This window comes from Hyla sarda, chromosome 6, assembly GCF_029499605.1.
Source record: "Hyla sarda isolate aHylSar1 chromosome 6, aHylSar1.hap1, whole genome shotgun sequence".
Classification (NCBI taxonomy): Eukaryota; Metazoa; Chordata; class Amphibia; order Anura; family Hylidae; genus Hyla; species Hyla sarda.
Genome location: NC_079194.1, coordinates 293205220 through 293224571, shown reverse-complemented (window position 1 = coordinate 293224571; position 19352 = coordinate 293205220). Strand labels below are relative to the sequence as shown.

At 45.3% G+C, this 19352-nt stretch overlaps 1 protein-coding gene across 5 annotated transcripts in view; it reads left to right on the top strand.

Annotated features, from left to right (window-relative positions):
• The window catches only part of TP53I11 (tumor protein p53 inducible protein 11), a 119848-nt gene that overhangs the window by 85600 nt on the left and 14896 nt on the right, over positions 1 to 19352 (top strand). For all 5 annotated transcript variants that reach the window (XM_056527775.1, XM_056527779.1, XM_056527776.1 and 2 more), the window contains exon 2: positions 16748 to 16918. In XM_056527775.1, coding sequence (XP_056383750.1) covers positions 16748 to 16918 — 171 coding nt within the window. The remainder of the gene's footprint in view (positions 1 to 16747; positions 16919 to 19352) is intronic.

Here is a 19352-nt window from a genome sequence, read left to right as displayed (position 1 = left end):
AGAGAGAGACAAAATGGCGCAGCTCCCTTATATGGGCAGGGGCCGGCTGGTTTGGATTGGTCCAATCAGCTGTCACTCACCGTTACATTGCATTGTGGGTGATTACATGTCATGAAAACCACCAAAGGTCCTTCAGCAAACCATAGAGTTGTGAACTAAGTCACATGACCCACAGGTCCTGCAATGCAAACAAGGTAGGAATCTTTAATAGACCCATTTACATATTTATTTACATAAATATTAAGTAACTATGGGGTGACGAGGGGCTAGCTAAGGTAGAGGACCCCCACTGTTCCTAGGGACTCGCTCTGTCTTTGGGGACCTCACCACAAGGTAACATATGAAATGCGGTTACGGGGACAATATATATATATATATTATTTTTGTATTAGTAATAAAATAATAGTGACTATTGATTATGGTGGCACCTGCTGTAGTGTGTATTACCTTTCTAATATACTTCCTAATAAAATCTTGTAACTTTTTGTGTTAAATTAACCCCTAAAAGTTTGACCACCAGGGGTCCTGCATGTACATTGTCACCTGCAGCAGCCTGGCAGAGACAGAAGTCAGGAAAAGCAGGCAGAACCTCAGCACAGGTTATAGAGTGTACGATAGAATTCAGAGAGCTGAGGGGCAAGTGTGAGACTGATCCAACTTTATGTAATGTCCTTAAAACAAGTCACAATGAGGCTCAGTAGTGTGTGTGGCCTCCACGTGCCCGTATGACCTCCTTACAACGCCTGGGCATGCTCCTAAAGAGGTGGCGGATGGTCTCCTGAGGAATCTCCTCCCAGACCTGGACTAAAGCATCCGCCAACTCCTGGACAGTCTGTGGTGGATGGAGCGAGACGTCCCAGATGTGCTCAATCGGATTCAGGGGAACGGGCGGCCAGTCCATAGCATCAATGCCTTCCTCTTGTAGGAACTGCTGACACACTCCAGCCACATGAGGTCTAGCATTGTCTTGTATTAGGAGGAACCCAGGGCCAACCGCACCAGCATATGGTCTCACAAGGGGTCTGAGGATCTCATCTCTGTACCTAATGGCAGTCAGGCTACCTCTAGCAAGTACATGGAGGGCTGTGCGCCCCCCCCCCAAAGAAATGCCACCCCACACCATTACTGACCCACTGCCAAACTGGTCATGCCAGAAGAATGTTCTCCACAGCATCTCTAGACTCTGTAACAAGTGCTCAGTGTGAACCTGCTTTCATCTGTGAAGAGCACAGGGCACCAGTGGCGTATTTGCCAATCTTGGTGTTGTCTGGCAAATGCCAAACGTCCTGCACGGTGTTGGGCTGTAAGCACAACCCCCACCTGTGGACATCGGGCCCTCATACCACCCTCATGGAGTCTGTTTCTGACCGTTTGAGTGGACACATGCACATTTGTCGTCTGCTGGAGGTCATTTTGCAGGGCTCTGGCAGTGCTCCTCCTGCTCCTCCTTGCACAAAGGCGGAGGTAGCGGTCCTGCTGCTGGGTTGTTGCCCTTCTTCCGCCTCCTCCACGTCTCCTGATGTACTGGCCTGTCTCCTGGTAGCGCCTCCATGCTCTGGACACTACGCTGACAGACACAGCAATCCTTCTTACCACAGCTCGCATTGATGTGCCATCCTGGATGAGCTGCACTACCTGAGCCACTTGTGTGGGTTGTAGACTCCGTCTCATGCTACCACTAGAGTGAAAGCACCGCCAGTGTTCAAAAGTGACCAAAACGCCAGCCAGGAAGCATAGGAACTGAGAAGTGGACTGTGGTAACCCCCTGAAGAACCACTCCTTTATTGGGAGTGTCTTGCTAATTGCCTATAATTTCCACCTGTTGTCTGTTCCATGTGAAATTGATTGTCAATCAGTGTTCTTCCTGAGTGGACAGTGGGATCTCACACAAGTGTCAGTGACTTGGAGTTACATTGTGTTGTTTATGTGTTCCCTTTATTTGAGCAGTGTATGTAGATAGGTGTGTGTGTGTGTGTGTGTGTGTGTGTGTGTGTGTGTGTTCACATTATATATATATTTACATATTTATGGGATTTTGTGATTAGTGGCAGTCAAACACTAATTCTTAGGTCATCCTCTATCCAATATGTATGGCCAGCATTATACTCCACTGGCAAGATGTCCTGTACAATCTTGTTTCCTTGTTTAGGAGGAGCCTATAGCAAGTCTGTGCTACGTAAAGGATCAGTCTCTAGTACAGCAGATTGTGGTGTCCCGGTACCGTATTGCATACCGTACCTAGTGTGGTGGTCCCCAAAGTCAGAGTTACTACGTTCAGGTAGGGTCCCCCAGGTGGGACAGCCCCTAGTCGCCTCCTTTTGTAATGTCTAAATGTATATACTTAACATAAAGTATATTAGTATGCTTACCTTGGTAGCGTCGCAGGACCTTCGGTCATGTGACTATGTTGATTCCTCTATGGTATGTTGGAGGTCCTTGGGTCACATGATTACCCATGACGCTATGTGCAGAAGATTGACAGTTGTTATGGACCAGTGAGCTTTAGTCCAGCCGCTGCCCATATAAGGGAGCTGTAGCCAATGATCGCTCTCTTGGGTTGCTGCTCTCGTGGATGCCGGACTAGCAGGACGGATCTGCGCAACTTTCAAAGACAAAGCTAGGCCTGAAACCTGCCGGCCTCAGCCTGAAACTAAACCGTGAGTCCTAAACTAAAATCCCTGCTAAAGCTAGCGTGACTGCTGGACCTCAACTGAATCCCCTAAATCCAGCAGAACAGTGCATATCAGTCTACGGACTCTAAAACGCTTAAGGTCCCAACCACTGTCAATCTCTGAGAGACTTTGCCTGTATAGAGACTGTTCCGGTTAAGAAGCTTGCATAAAATATTCAGTAAAAGTTCCGACTGTTTTGAGCAAAACTCTCCGATTGTGGACATTCAATTTATTCCATACCTCCCTATCTCTCTTGGGAAGGGTGGCGGTAGGACAAGCATTGCAGAGGAGCCCTCACCCTGGCGTCACGAATAGAAGGGGTTAATCAGACACCCTTTAATTGCCACACAGCTACACCCCATATACCCTACACCCCCAGGCTATCACAAGATACTTTGTTCTAGGATTACTTGTATACATGGAGTGAGCAGGAGCTGTATATTTATATATGTATGTATATATATATATATATATATATATATATATATATATATATATATATAGTTGCTACGGTATTTTATGTTTTTTATTTTTCTTCACTCCATTTCATGCGTGTCGATCCTCTGCGTTCCATCAGACAGATGGCATTTGTATTCTCCCTGGCATCAGTACAAAGTCCCAAGAGTAGGTAGAGAGCGGTTGCGGGGGTCACGTCATGGCACTGCGATGTCTCACCTGATGTGATCTAAAGGAAAAAATGCATCTGGAGGCTCCATGGTCTGCGTCGTCTCATCCATTACAGCAGTGTTTCCCAACCAGGGTGCCTCCAGCTGTTGCAAAACGACAACTCCCAGCATGCCCGGACAGCCGTTGGCTGTCCGGGCATGCTGGGAGTTGTAGTTTTGCAACAGCTGGAGGCATCCTGGTTCGGAAACACTGCATTACATGGCGACTGTTTTAGATCGGCCCTGATCGTTCCGGTCTGTATCGTTCTGTATTCTGATGGGTTTCTGTCAATAAAGGGGTTGGTCCCGGAAGTTTTCCCTGCATTTTCCCATTAGGAATCTCTCTTCGAATAGATGTGTGAACCTAAGCGCCGTTATCTATCGTGTTCCCTATCTGGGTCAGGAATATCCAGCTAGAACTGTAAGAGTCTCTGGGCCCATTCACACTGCGGCAGGGCTTGACAAATCCCAGGCGCTGCAGCAACTAAGAATTTCGTGGTGGTGCCCATATTTTTGTCAGCACTTATACTTACCTCCCATTCCCCAGTTCTGTCTGCCATCAGCGTTCCAGTGTTACATAAGCAGCGGACGTCAGGTGACCACCACAGCCAATCAGCAGCCTTGGCTGTCGCACTCTGTACTCTGTAGTATGGAGTGTGACCGCTCTGGCTGCATCCGATGCTAATGTAACCCCAAAGTGGCGACAAAAGACATCTGCTCCCCTTTTTTTTATTTATTTATTTCTTGACTGGGGTCATTAATGACTGTGACACGGGGAGATGAGGGGACAGTAATGATTGTGACACACTGGGAGATGAGGGGACACTACTGTCCCTATCTGTCATTAGTGTCCCCTCATCTCTCCCTATCTGTCATTAGTGTCCCCTCATCTCTCCCTGTGTCACAGTCATTAGTGTCCCCTCATCTCTCCCTATCTGTCATTAGTGTCCCCTCATCTCTCCCTGTGTCAGTCATTAGTGTCCCCTCATCTCTCCCTGTGTCAGTCATTAGTGTCCCCTCATCTCTCCCTGTGTCAGTCATTAGTGTCCCCTCATCTCTCCCTGTGTCAGTCATTAGTGTCCCCTCATCTCTCCCTGTGTCACAGTCATTAGTGTCCCCTCATCTTTCCCTGTGTCTGTCATTAGTGTCCCCTCATCTCTCCCTGTGTCAGTCATTAGTGTCCCCTCATCTCTCCCTGTCTCAGTCATTACTGTCCCCTCATCTCTCCCTGTGTCACTGTCATTACTGTCCCTCATCTCCCTGTGTCACTGTCATTACTGTCCCTCATCTCCCTGTGTCACTGTTGTTACTGTCCCCTCATCTCTCCCTCTCACAGTCACTAGTGTCCCCTCATCTCTCCCTCTCACAGTCACTAGTGTCCCCTCATCTCCTCATGTGTCAGTCATTAATGATTGTGAGACAGGGAGAGATGCGGGGACACTAATGACAGTGACACATGGGGAGATGAGGGGACAGAAATTGTGACACATGGGGAGATGAGGGGATGCTAAAGATTGAGGCAGAGAGAGATGTGGGGACAGTAATGACTGAGACACAGAGACGAGGGGGACACTAATGACTGACACAGGGAGAGATGAGGGGACAGTAATGACTGACATGGGGAGGTGAGGGGACAGTAATGACTGAGACACAGAGATGAGGGGGACACTAATGACTGACACAGGGAGAGATGAGGGGACACTAATGACTATGACATGGGGAGGTGAGGGGACAGTAATGACAGTGACATGGGGAGAGATGAGGGGACAGTAATGACTGGGGGACAGTAATGACTGAGACGGGGAGATGAGGGGACAGTAATGACTGTGAGACAGGGGGAGATGAGGGGACAGTAATGACTATGACACAGAGATGAGGAGACAGTAATGACTGAGACAGGGAGATGAGGGGACAGTAATGACTGAGACAGGGAGATGAGGGGACAGTAATGACTGTGAGAGAGAGAGAGATGAGGGGACAGTAATGACTGACACACGGGGAGATGATGGGACACTAATGACTATGACAGAGAGGAGGGGACATTAATGACAGTGACACGGGGAGATGAGGGGACAGTAATGACAGTGACACACGGAGAGATGAGGGGACAGTAATGACTGACACACGGACAGATGAGGGGACAGTAATGACTGACACACGGGGAGATGATGGGACACTAATGACTATGACAGAGATGAGGGGACATTAATGACAGTGACACGGGGAGATGAGGGGACAGTAATGACAGTGACACACGGAGAGATGAGGGGACCGTAAGCACTGATCATATTACGTGACATGCGCCATCCTGGCTCCTAACCTTTTTTTGTCTGACTCGTAGATTGGAAACCAATTTGTCATGCCCTGTATTAGGATATGCATGCATTGGGAGGAGAAAGTTGTAAAAAAAAAATAAAAAATACTACAGCTCCCAGCATGCCCGGACAGCCTTTGGCTGTCCGGGCATGCTGGGAGTTGTAGTTTTGCAACAGCTGGAGGCACCCTGCTTAGGAAGCACTGATCTAAAGTGCAAAAAGAGAAAAAGCGTAGACGGCGTGTGACCACTATCTTTATTGAAGCTAAAATCTAGAGTCCGTGTAGAATAGGTAAGGTGATCAGGTGGGCGGAGAGAAGCGTGTGCTACAATTGGCGCAGCAGGTTTCCCGCTGTGGGGGAGGGGACACAGAAGAAAGCAATTACAGGCTTAATTAAGTGGTTGCGTTTTTTTTTTCTTCTTCTTTTTATAGCTGCAGCGACACCGCCGGCAAATCCTGTGTGAGCGGTAAACGAAGTTTTGTTAATTTTGGGGTGTGAAAAAGATTTAACCTGTTCAGTTCTGGAATTTTATATGAGGAGGCGACAAGACGGAGATCGCTTATTCCAACTCTGTACTTTGGGGGATACTTTGTTTGTTTGAACGTACAACTGCTGCTGCAGAACTTCTTTTTTTTTTTTCTCCCCCTATTTTGGTATCACCAGGGCTAGAAAAATACATAGCTCCTTTCTTTGGGAAACTGCGCCCCCCATCTGTCCATGGATTGTGTAGAGTATTGCAGCTCTGCCTTGAATGGGTCCGAGCTGCAATATCCCTCGCAGCCTGTGGGCAGGTGTGGCACTGTTTCTGTAAGAACGTATGCCCACATTGATCATTGTAGGTGTAAGTGAAGCATTTTTTAACACCCTTTTTTTTTTGTGTGCTGGTAATTAGAGATGAGCGAATTTACAGTAAATTCGATTCGTCACGAACTTCTCAGCTCAGCAGTTGATTACTTTTCCTGCATAAATTAGTTCAGCTTTCAGGTGCTCCGGTGGGCTGGAAAAGGTGGATACAGTCCTAGGAAAGAGTCTCCTAGGACTGTATCCACCTTTTCCAGCCCACCGGAGCACCTGAAAGCTGAACTAATTTAGGCAGAATAAGTAATCAACTGCCGAGCCGAGAAGTTCGTGACGAATCGAATTTACTGTAAGTTCGCTCATCTCTAGTCTTTATATTAAAAAATATATATTAAAAAAAAATGTTAAAAAAATAAACATTTTACATTTTTTTTTTCATTTTTTTTATTAAATCTCATTTAGGTCAGAAAATCATGATTTGATACGAGGTTCTGCAGCAGCTGGGGCAATATACTGTATAAAATATACAATCATTTTAAAAAAGGAAAAGGGGTGTTATGTTATGGACATTAATGTCATTTAGCTGAAAGCGATGCTAGGACTGTTTTACTACACAGCCCAGCAGCTGCAGAACATCTTTAATCAGCAGGAATCTACCCCCAGGATCCTTTTACAGAGGTTCTACAGCAGCCTCTGTTTTTGCTATAGATCTTTTATATCCTCAGCTACTGAATAGGGGGGGGGGGGCTCCATGTCAATCAGTTTATAATTGACATTGAGCTTCCAGGTATCCAGGACGTTGCGCTAGATAATACATATCCAAGCTACTGCAGAACCTCTTTCATTAAAAAAAATTACAAGATTTAAAAAAAAGCAATGAAGCGGCGCTTCCTCCATTAGGGTGGGATCCATGGTGATCAATGAGCGATGCTGAAGTAGCTAAAAGCGCAGACATTCATCCACTCTTCTCTCTCTTAAGACTCCTCGGCTTTCGCTCGGTCGTCCTATTAAAAGATCAAAGTTTCATTTTAAACCCTTTATGACCTTCATGTCGAAGAAGCCAATATACTAAGTGTACAGCCAGCAAACCCAGCGCCCTCCCATCCCTCTAAGGCAGCGGTCTTCAAACTGTGGCCCTCCAGATGTTGCAAAACTACAATTCCCAGCATGCCCGGACAGCCGTTGGCTGTCCGGGCATGCTGGGAATTGTAGTTTTGCAACATCTGGAGGGCCACAGTTTGAGGACCATTGCTCTAAGGCCTAGGTGTCCAACCTGAGGCCCTCCAGCTGCTGCCAAACTACAACTCCCAGCATGCCCAGGCAGCCATTGGGGGCATTTACCTAATGGAAGGTTCCCTACATAGTGTGGGCTTCTACCTAATTTGAGGGGGGGATGTCCTACCTACCAAGTGCTTCAATCTAATGGAGAGGGGTGATTACTTAGCTGTTGGAGGCTTTTACCTAATGGGGAAGAGGGGTCCCTAAAAAAAAAAAAAAAAACTGAGGGCTTCTACTGAATAGGGGTAGGATAACCTACCTACTGGGGGCTTCAGCCTAATAGGAAGCATTCCCTTCCTACTTACTGAGAGCTTCTACCTAATGGGAGGGGAGAAATTACCTACCTACTGAGGGCTTCTACATAATAGGAAGCATTCCCTTCCTACTTACTGAGAGCTTCTACCTAATGGGAGTGGAGAAATTACCTACCTACTGGGGGCTTCTACCTAATAGGAAGCATTCCCTTGCTACTTACTGAGAGCTTCTACCTAATGGGAGGGGAGAAATTACCTACCTACTGGGGGCTTCTACCTAATAGAAGCCATCAATAAGTAGGTAGAAGCCCCTATTAGTTGGATAATCCTCCCGTTCCATTAGGTAGAAATATATACGATAAGGGGTTACTCTACCCCTAATCACACACCCCAAACCTGATCCTATATGCTGTCGCCCTTAATTGCATTTAACACTGGGGGGGAGGGGGCAGGGGGCAGGCAAAAGCAGCACCATAAGAAAAAAAACACATGGAACAAAATGGCTCTGCTTTCCATGGCTTCTGCCTGCGAGTTTTTTTTTTTTTCTTTCTGAAAACAGCAGGGATGGGCGCAGTGGCCGAAACTTGGTTGAACAGCTTATTTGACGTCACTGTAAACGATGCAGGTTCACGATTTAACCACAACACCGGCACTGAATTAAAAAATTAGTTATTAAAAAAAAAAAGTTAAATAAAAATAATTATTGTGCACGGGGGTGCACTGTAATTATTCCTTTTTTTTTTTTTTTTGTTTCCTACCCTTTATCCATTGTGTAATAATAATTTTTTAGATTGCTTAAACGTCTAAATCTGTATTTTTGTTGTTGCCTGTATATTTTCTATGCGGATATCTGTAAATCTGTAAATATTGCGTAGTAAAAAGAGTTTAGCAATTTTTTTTTTTTTTTTCATGTTTTTGTTTATTCCTCCAACTCTCAAGATCTCTGCTTGCTGTTTAGTAAATAGGAATAATGAGGGATTGCTACAGTGGTATCCCGCCTGAGACCAACACATAATCCACATAAGTCTGTGGGGGGGGTTATTTTTTACATTTTATTTTATTAATTTAAATTTTTTAATATAATTTATTTTATTTATTTATTTTTATTAATAATAATAAAAATAAAAAAAAATTAAAAATAATTATAATAATAATTATAATTACTGTTTTTTTTTTGTTTTTTTTGGTGCCCAGGCTGTTTTTAGATTAGAGGATTGATTAGCTTTAGATACAATTGTAACAAACCTCTCCTGTGAGAAGTATGGAAGGGATTCAACCGATTTCGGAATGGGGCTCTTGGCGAGACCAGCTTTTAGGCAATCCTTGGTCACCCAGATGAATCCCTGTCAGTGTCTTACAGCAGTGTTTCCCAACTAGGGGGCCTCAAGCGATTGCAGAACTACAACTCTCAGCATGCCCGGACAGCCAAAGGCTGTCCGGGCATGCTGGGAGTTGTAGTTTTGCATCAGCTGGAGGCACCTTGGTTGGAAAATACTTCAGTAATACAAGGACTCCTTGAGTTTGCCTTTTGACTTCTGCAGAACTACAACTACCAGCATGCCCGCACAGCCAGACAGCCACAGGTTAGTGATCCCTGTGTTGATCTTGTGAACAGAGGTGCAGTTTTGTCACAGTGTCTTCAGAGTGACTCCAACTACTGTGCTGGATTGCCAGGGCTGATACATTGTAACAAACCTTCAGCTATGCAAGCAAAACTGAGATTTTTAAACCTCTGAAATACCTTTTTTAGAATGTTTTCGTTCACTGACAGCAAGCAGAGGAGATAGAATCCAGATGTATTTGGGGATTTCTGAAGTGTATTTTTTTTTTGTTTGTTTTTTGTTCTAGATTTTTATAATCCTCTAGCTTTAATGGGGACTCGGTGTGATTTAGTCTTTGTTGGCCATTATTTTTAACCAGGCATGGAGGGTCCGCTGCCAGCGTGCTTCTTCTGTAACAGGGCCGTGCCAACTGTTGGCCTCTCGCTGGCGATGCGGGGGCGGTCGATCCACGGCGTGCGGCCTAATTATATGGTTTATTCCAAGGGCTGAAAGACTAAACATGGCGGGGGGCTCATTAGGCGTTCGCCGTTCCCCCTTGGACACGAGCGACATACGAGCCCATTACATCTTGATGGTTCATTAGGAGTCAAAGGGAAGCGAATCCATGGGGGCACATACTTAATGAACAGGGATTTATACAGGGGCTGCGTTGAATATTTTACAAGACGTAATTGTGTATTTTGTATCCTGGAATTTATGACCTAGTCTGTTTAAAGGCCAATACATCAGCTACAATTCACATTCCAAACTGCTGACACTGAACAAGAAGCATTATATCTTTCATAGATATGTCTGTGCTTCCATAGTGTCAAAGTAGTGTTCCAAGGGCTGGAATGCCTCCCTAATCCACTCCCATCCCATCCCTGTCGCTGCGTGGTTGTCAGTAGATAGCCAAGCCCTGTTTCCAGATCATCATTTCTATACAGGTTTGTATTCAAGATTTGAAAACGGGGCTCGGCTTCCAGCTGACTGTCAGTCAAGCAGGGACAGGGATGGGAAGGGGAATGAAGAGGCAATCCAGCCCTCTGATGCCAGTGGTCAAAGGAGCATTCCAAAGACCCTATAGTCCTGACTAAGGACTGCCTCCTTGCTCACCATCCCTGTCCCTGCTTGATTGACAGTGAACTGGAAGTTGAGCCCTGTTTCCAAATCTTGATCCTGCACCATGTGTGCAAACTGTGATCTGGAAACAGTGCTCTGCTTCCAGCTGACTGTCAATCAAGCAGGGACAGGGAAGGTGAGCAAGGAGGCGGTCCAATCCTGAAAGTAGCGTTTTCAAGATCCTATAGTTCTTACACTTGGCATCAGATGTCTGGTTCGCCTCCTCGTCCCCCCCCCCCCCCTTTCCATCCCTGTTCCTTCTTGATTTACAGCTGGAAGCCGAGCCCTGTTTTTAAATCTTGTTCCTGTGCCATCTATACAAATTGTGCACATGTGCGTGATCCGGAAACAGGGCTTTGCTTCCAGCTGTCAATTAAGCAGTGAGAGAGATGGTAAGCAAGCAGGCAGTCCCAGTCCTCCAAAGAAGCGCTCCAAAAACCCTATAGTTCTGAGGACTGGACCTTCTCCTTGCTCGACACCCCTGTTCCTGCTTGATTGACAGTTATCTGGAAGCCAAGCCCTGATTCCAGATCATGCACCTGTGCACATTTTGTGTATATGGCGCAGGCAAGAGATTTGGAAACAGTGCTGGGCTTCCATCTAACTGTCAATCAAGAAGGAACAGGGATGGGAGGGGGAACAAAGAGTGATCCAGCCCTCTGATGCCAAGTCTCAAAGAAGCATTCCCAAGACCCTATAGTTCAGACACTTGGCATTAGAAGGCTGGATCGTCTTCTCGTGCTCCCTCCTATTCCTTTCTCTGCTTGATTGACAGTCAGCTGGAATCCGAGCTCTGTTTCCAATTTTTGTTCCTTCGCCATGTATACAAATTGTGGCCTGAAAACAGGGCTTGGCTTCCAGCTTACTGTCAATCGAGAGGGCATGGGGCGTGAAGAGACGTTCCAGCAGTCAGTACTTCGGAGGTTTGCTAACGCCTGTTTGACACTAGGCACCAAAAAATTTAAAGATTTTTTTTTTTTTTGTCATTATGAAAGCACAGATGGATGTATAAAAGATACCATGTGCCAAAGGCTGTGCAGGAATGTAGTTTTGCAACAGCTGGAGGCACCCTGGTTGGGAAACAATGCTGGTTATAGATTTGGGTGACCCCTGACTATGCCCAAAGAAGTGGTGCCAGGAACTATGCCCGGTCACCCAGCTTTCCCTAAGCCCCGACCGGTAGTCCTCACCTAGTTAATGCCTGTTTATACTTGTATATAATTAGGCAGAATTGACAGTCTGGAATCTTAGAGCTGGATGACAACCAATATGGCCAAGCATAGATTAGTAAAATTTGACAGAATTTGCCATTCAGGGGTCTGGGAAAGCTGATGATTTCCTACACTTTACTGCGTGTTCAGACTGATTTGTCATTCTGACTAAGAGAAATCTGGGTCACTAACAATATGGCTTTCACTCAGCATTCCTAGTACCCTGAATGGTAACCCTACCTAGTTTTATACAGTGATTCAATCTATCTTTCTTATTACACAGAGCGGTCATTCTGGGATATTGATGAGCTGGATGACAACCAATATTACAGTTTTTAGCGAGAGTTATAACCTTGCTCTCCCAGATTCCTGAATGGTAACGCTACCTATGTAAACTGTGATTCAGTCAAGATTTCCTTATTATTAGACAGCGCTGTAATTCTAAAAATATTGGATTGCTAGATGACAATGAGTATTGCAGTTACAGCAAGGATTGTAACCTAGCTTTCCCTGACTCCTGAATGGTAAGTTCTGCCAAGTCTTACCAACGATCTCCTTACACGTTAATGCATATTTAGGGGGATTTTTGCAATTCAAAATTTGCCCTGGGCAAGGGGGAATACAAATACGGCTGCCATTACAGTCTTATCTGGGATTGTCACCCAACTTTTGGAGTCTTCTGAATGGCAGAATTTTTTTTAATTTTTTTTTAATCCCACAACCATGGAGCGACACGAGTAATTCAATTTGAGATTTTTAAAAGCAGTGCAAGCCAATATGGCTTCAGTTAGAGCCACCCAGCTGTCCTAGACTCCTGAATGGCAAATCTAGTCCATTCGATTCTATATGGGTTTGCAGCAGAAATGTAGAGGCAGAGTCTGCAGGTAACCTGTACCAGTAGCTATGGGAGCTCGGGGGCACCATACGCCGAATACCTCAGTGCTGGGTTGGGAGTCGGAGCATTGGCAATGCCATAATAACAGGGTTGGCTGAGGATAAGTGGTAAAGGGGGAGTCCCTGCCATGCGGGCTCTGTTGTCATTATCGCTGATGATCTATTGTGGAGTATAATGGCGGCAGATGTAGAAATCCTCCGATTGTCTTTCCAAATAATTCCCTCTGGTGGATTTTGTTGATAGTGATGAAGAGGATCCATGTAGAATTTGGCAGCAGCTTAAAGACTCTCTGGGTGAAGCCAAGTGCTGGGCATGAGGATCAGCGCAGCCATAGGGTTGTCCTAATGGATGGTGTAAAGGAGAACACCGCCCAACGCTGATCACCCTAACCATGTGGAACAGTGTTTCCCATCCAGTGTGCCTACGGCTGTCCGGGCATGCTGGGAGTTGTAGTTCTGCAAAAGCTGGAGGCATCCTGGTTGGGAAACTCTGATGTAGGCGGCTTGTGGTGACCAGGAAAACCCTTCCTGATATGATACTAATTCACCATTGTATTCTTGTTTCAATAATATCCAGACTGATACATTTTACCTGCATCGATACAATTGGAATCAAAGATGTTCAGGAAAGTCCTGCTTTTCCTGTTGTTGTTGTTGTTTTGCTGGGTGTTTTTTGTTTTCTGGGTGTTTTTTGTTTTGTTGGCTGGTTGGTTGTTTTTTGTTGGGTTTTTGTTGTTTTTTTTGTAGGTTTATTCTTGTTGGTTTTTTTTCTTGTTTTTTTTTTGTTGTTTTTTTTGTTAGTTATATATATTTTTTAAACTAAACTTGAGTAGTGACTGCCAGTACTTATGTCAAGTGACACCCCTGACATTGCGTCTAAAGGAGCAGGAGGACTTCAGGGCATGTGTGGCTTGTACCCTTGGCCTGGACACGAGAGCGGGCACCTGGGCTAGTAACCAAGTTACCATCCGCATCAGTGTTTTGCTGCTCCTCCAGTCTGAGGACCTACAGCTATGGCCGGACCTGAGGAGTAGTGTAGTACCAAAACAACAGCAGCAGTATGGCTGGGTCACTCTGGGGGCTGTCTACCAATAGTAGTACTAATATGGGCTCATATAGAGGAGAGGGGGGCTGTAATGATATATGGGTGCCTACAGCTATATATGGGGGGGGGGGGCAGTAGTATAAGGGGCCTACATCTATGGGGGGGGGCAGTGTAGGGGCTATATATGTGGGGGGGGGGGGGAGTTTAGGGGCCTACATCTATATATATGGGGGGGGCAGTGTAGGCGCCTACATCTATATATGGGGAGCAGTGTAGGCGCCTACATCTATATATAGGGGAGCAGTGTAGGGGCCTACATCTATATATAGGGGAGCAGTGTAGGGGCCTACATCTATATATGGGGGAGCAGTGTAGGGGCCTACATCTATATATAGGGGAGCAGTGTAGGGGCCTACATCTATATATAGGGGAGCAGTATAGGGGCCTACATCTATATATGGGGGAGCAGTGTAGGAGCCTACATCTATATATGGGGGAGCCGTGTAGGCGCCTACATCTATATATGGGGGAGCAGTGTAGGGGCCTATATCTATATATATATATGGGGGGCAGTGTAGGGGCCTACATCTATATATATGGGGAGCAGTGTAGGCGCCTACATCTAATTATGGGGGCAGTGTAGGGGCCTACATCTATATATGGGGGAGCAGTGTAGGGGCCTACATCTATATATAGGGGAGCAGTGTAGGGGCCTACATCTATATATATGGGGGGGCAGTGTAGGGGCCTACATCTATATATATGGGGGGGCAGTGTAGGGGCCTACATCTATATATAGGGGAGCAGTGTAGGGGCCTACATCTATATATAGGGGAGCAGTGTAGGGGCCTACATCTATATATAGGGGAGCAGTGTAGGGGCCTACATCTATATATAGGGGAGCAGTGTAGGGGCCTACATCTATATATAGGGGAGCAGTGTAGGGGCCTACATCTATATATGGGGGAGCCGTGTAGGGGCCTACATCTATATATGGGGGAGCCGTGTAGGGGCCTACATCTATATATGGGGGAGCCGTGTAGGCGCCTACATCTATATATGGGGGAGCAGTGTAGGGGCCTACATCTATATATGGGGGAGCAGTGTAGGAGCCTACATCTATATATGGGGGAGCAGTGTAGGCGCCTACATCTATATATGGGGGCAGTGTAGGGACCTATATCTATATATATATATGGGGGGCAGTGTAGGGGCCTACATCTATATATATGGGGAGCAGTGTAGGCGCCTACATCTAATTATGGGGGCAGTGTAGGGGCCTACATCTATATATGGGGGAGCAGTGTAGGGGCCTACATCTATATATATATATGGGGAGCAGTGTAGGGGCCTACATCTATATATATGGGGGGGGGCAGTGTAGGGGCCTACATCTATATATGGGGGGGGGCAGTGTAGGGGCCTACATCTATATATGGGGGAGCAGTGTAGGGGCCTACATCTATATATGGGGGGGCAGTGTAGGAGCCTACATCTATATATGGGGGAGCAGTGTAGGGGCCTACATCTATATATATATGGGGGGGCAGTGTAGGGGCCTACATCTATATATATATATATGGGGGGGCAGTGTAGGGGCCTACATCTATATATGGGGGGGCAGTGTAGGGGCCTACATCTATATATGGGGGGGCAGTGTAGGGGCCTACATCTATATATGGGGGAGCAGTGTAGGGGCCTACATCTATATATATGGGGGGGCAGTGTAGGGGCCTACATCTATATATGGGGGGGGGGGGGCAGTGTAGGGGCCTACATCTATATATGGGGGGGCAGTGTAGGGGCCTACATCTATATATGGGGGGGCAGTGTAGGGGCCTACATCTATATATATATATGGGGGGGCAGTGTAGGGGCCTACATCTATATATGGGGGGGGCCAGTGTAGGGGCCTACATCTATATACAGGGGCCAACAACTATATAGAGGCAGTATAGGGACTTACAACAGTTGTAGGACCCTATACTGCGTGTGTGTGTGTGTATATAATATATATATATTCCATCTACAACTATAATGTGGGAGCAGCTCAGGGGCCTAGAATAGTTGTTGGCCCACATATAGTTATATGACCCTATACTGCATATATATCGGTGTGTGTGTGTGTGTATATAATATATATATAGTAAATATACAGTATAGTGGGGGCCTACAACTATATAATCACAATATATAGTTGCAGGTCACTGTAGTGCCCCCCAAGTCTAGTTGTAGGCTCCCCAATGTACTTGTAGGCCCAGTCCTGTATTTGCCATCCGTGTCCCATTTTTGTCCAAAATGGGAACTAATATGTTCCTACTATAGCGTTGGGATGTGTGGCAAAAACTGGATGTTACAGAGCTATGTGAACACAGCCCTATAGTCCATTATGTTGTTTTTAGTATTTCTTTTAGAGGTTTTACTCGGCTTTCCCAGTCTCTGAGCGACTATTGTCATGCAGTGCATTTGCAGTGAGCGCGTATCCCTCTGCATGGACACAGGTATATCATTCAGAAGCCTGGGAAAGCAGGGTGACCATCTCTATATAGAACAAAATTCCAATAATCTGTTATGCATGGGAATGCAGAAATCTCAAGCCATTTGACCAGTGTTTCCCTAACGGGGTGCCTCCAGCTGTTGCAAAACTACAACTCCCAGCATGCCCCCACAGCCAAAGTCTGTTGGGGCATGCTGAGTTGTAGTTTTGCAACAGCTGGAGGCAAACTGGTTGGGGGAAAAAAAAACCTGCCCTGCCATAAGCCACGTCATGCAGCCACCAGTATGGCGCCACCTAGGGAGCCAGAGTTAACTCTTGCCAATCCAGCACAGAACTATTTTTATTCTGCATGATGTCCTGATGCCGTAATAATGGAATTATACAAATGTAATTGAAGACACTGACTATTCCTTGTGGCTGCTCAAACCTCCTGTGTTCTCTTGCATCCTTCCAGGATTTGTCGCTGGGTGAAAGAGAAACGGACGGAGCCATCGCAATGGCGACCAAATCGCCTCCACCGTTAATGAAAAAGCACAGCCAGACCGATCTCGTCAGCCGGCTGAAGACGCGCAAGATCCTTGGTGTTGGAGGGGAGGATGATGACGGGGAGGTGCACAGGTCTAAGGTGAGTGCAAATGCTGCGGGCTGACCCTAAAGTGCCAAAATGAAGTGCCACTTCTGTCCATGGCAGTGTTTTCCAACCAGGGTGCCTCCAGCTGTTGCTAAACTACAACTCCTAGCATGCCCGGACAGCCTTCGGCTGTCCGGGCATGCTGGGAGTTGTAGTTTTGCAACAGCTAGAGGCATCCTGGGAAACACTGGTCCATGGGCCAGCCCTTTGGGTGACATCTGTTATTGTAATTTAAAGGGGTATTCCGGTGAAAAACCAAACAATTTCTATCATATCGACTGGCTCCAGAAAGTTAAACAGATTTGTATATTAATTCTATTTAAAAAAAATAAAAATAAAAAATGAATCATTCCAGTACTTATAAGCTTCTGAAGTTGAGTTGTTCTTTTCTTTCTGACCACAGTGCTCTCTGCTGACACCACTGTCTGTCTCAGGAACTGTCCAGAATAGGAGCAAATCCCCATAGCAAACCTGCTCTGGACGGTTCCTGATACGGACAAAGGAGTCAGCAGAGAGCACGGTTGTCAGACCGTAAAGAACAACTTAATCTTTCCAGTGCTTATCAGCTGCTGAAGTTAAGTTTTTTTTTTTAATAGAAGTAATTTTACAAATCTTCTTATCTTTTCAGTACTTATTAGCTGCTGATTTAAGCACATTTGTAAATTACTTCTATTAAAAAATCTTAAACTTTCCAGTACTTATCAGCTGCTGAAGTTAAGTTGTTCTTTTCTGTCTGACAACAGTGCTCTCTGCTGACACCTCTGTCCATATCAGGAACTGTCCAGAGCAGGTTTGCTATGGGGATTTTCTCCTATTCTGGACAGTTCCTGAGACAGACAGGTGTCAGCAGAGAGCACTTTTGTCAGACAGAAAAGAACAACTCAACTTCAACATCTGATAAGTACTGGAAGATTTTTTTTTTTTTAGAAGTAATATACAAATCTGTTTAACTTTCTGGAGCCAGTTGATATGAAAAAAAAAGTTTTTTTCCCCGGAATACCCCTTTAAATGACAATTGTGACTATGAGCGCATGTTATTTCTGTCACTACCAGCAGGGGGAGGTAGATGCCACCGATGTCGTCTTTGCTTATTTGTCAAGTCCCCTATAATGTGTAGGAAGTTAAACTTAATAATTTTTTTTTTTTTAAAGAAAAGTCTATGTAGCTACCTCTTAGAAACAAGTTGAGAACGTTAAAACTTATTTGGCGTATCACAGTAAAAATAATGCTTTTACGTTAAATAGTTCATAAAAAAAATAATCTGCATGTCCCTAGCTTCTGTATTTGGCTCACAAATCCCTCCGTTCCGCTGCTCACTCATTCTGACATCCACTTCTCAGGAAGGAGTGTGTCCGAGGAAAGCATAGAGCCTGCCCCCACTCACCATGCATTCACTGCCTCCCTGAGTCTGCTGAGCTGTGCTGGGTGTCTTCATCTAATCCCTGCAGGCTGCTCTGTAACTACTTCCTCTCTGTTTTCATGTGGCAGTCCTGATAGGGCAGGAGTGAGCACAGAGGAGAGCTAGCCCCACTCCCTGGACTTTTGTCCCAGCCTGTGCTCCAGCTTGGACAAAATGATGTCGAAGGTGGACACTATTATGTTCTGGATGGTATGGGGACCGCTCGTCCCCCTCTTTTTTCTTCCCCCCCCCCCCCAAAAATAATATAAATATAAAGATATAGATATAGATAGATATAGATATATATATATATATATATATATATATATATATATATAATTTAGCATGATTTCTATAAAAAGGAGATCACATTTTAAAGAAGTATATTAGAAAGGTTAAAGTTTTGCCAAGATGTACAATAGATAAATGGTATTTGATTCTGGCGGTTCCCATTTAAATTCCAATTATTACTGTGAGCACGTGTTCTAGCACTACCAGCGGGGAGAGGTAGATGGCACTGATGTCAAGTCAATTTTTAATAATGTAAAATAACAGGAAATTAAACTTGAAGCGTAGCGTTATCAGAAACCTTTGACAATATTAGTAATTAAAAAGAGAGAAAAAACGTCGTCTATGTAGCGATCACTCAGGAACAAGTTAAGATCCTTAAAAATTAGGATATATTAACTTGTCAAATGACTGTCAATCATAAGAAACATTCCATACAACCATGATTTACGACTGACCGTTTAATTACGGTATGTTGTTTTATTATTTCTCCCATTGCTTGGCTCATCAAATAGTCATGCCTTCTTGCTGCATCTGTTCACCGCTGCATTTCTGGCCTATTTTATAAGGGGAGACATGTGTTTTTCCCTTTAAGCAGATGTTGGCTCTGAGTTTATGCAGTGGTTCTCTCTTAATCCTCTCAGCTGTCTGCCTCCGGTTGGCACAGTCCTGAGCGTGGGTTATTCTACCCATATCCTGCTCCTCACCCCTTGCCCCCTATTAATTTTTTTGTTTCCAGAC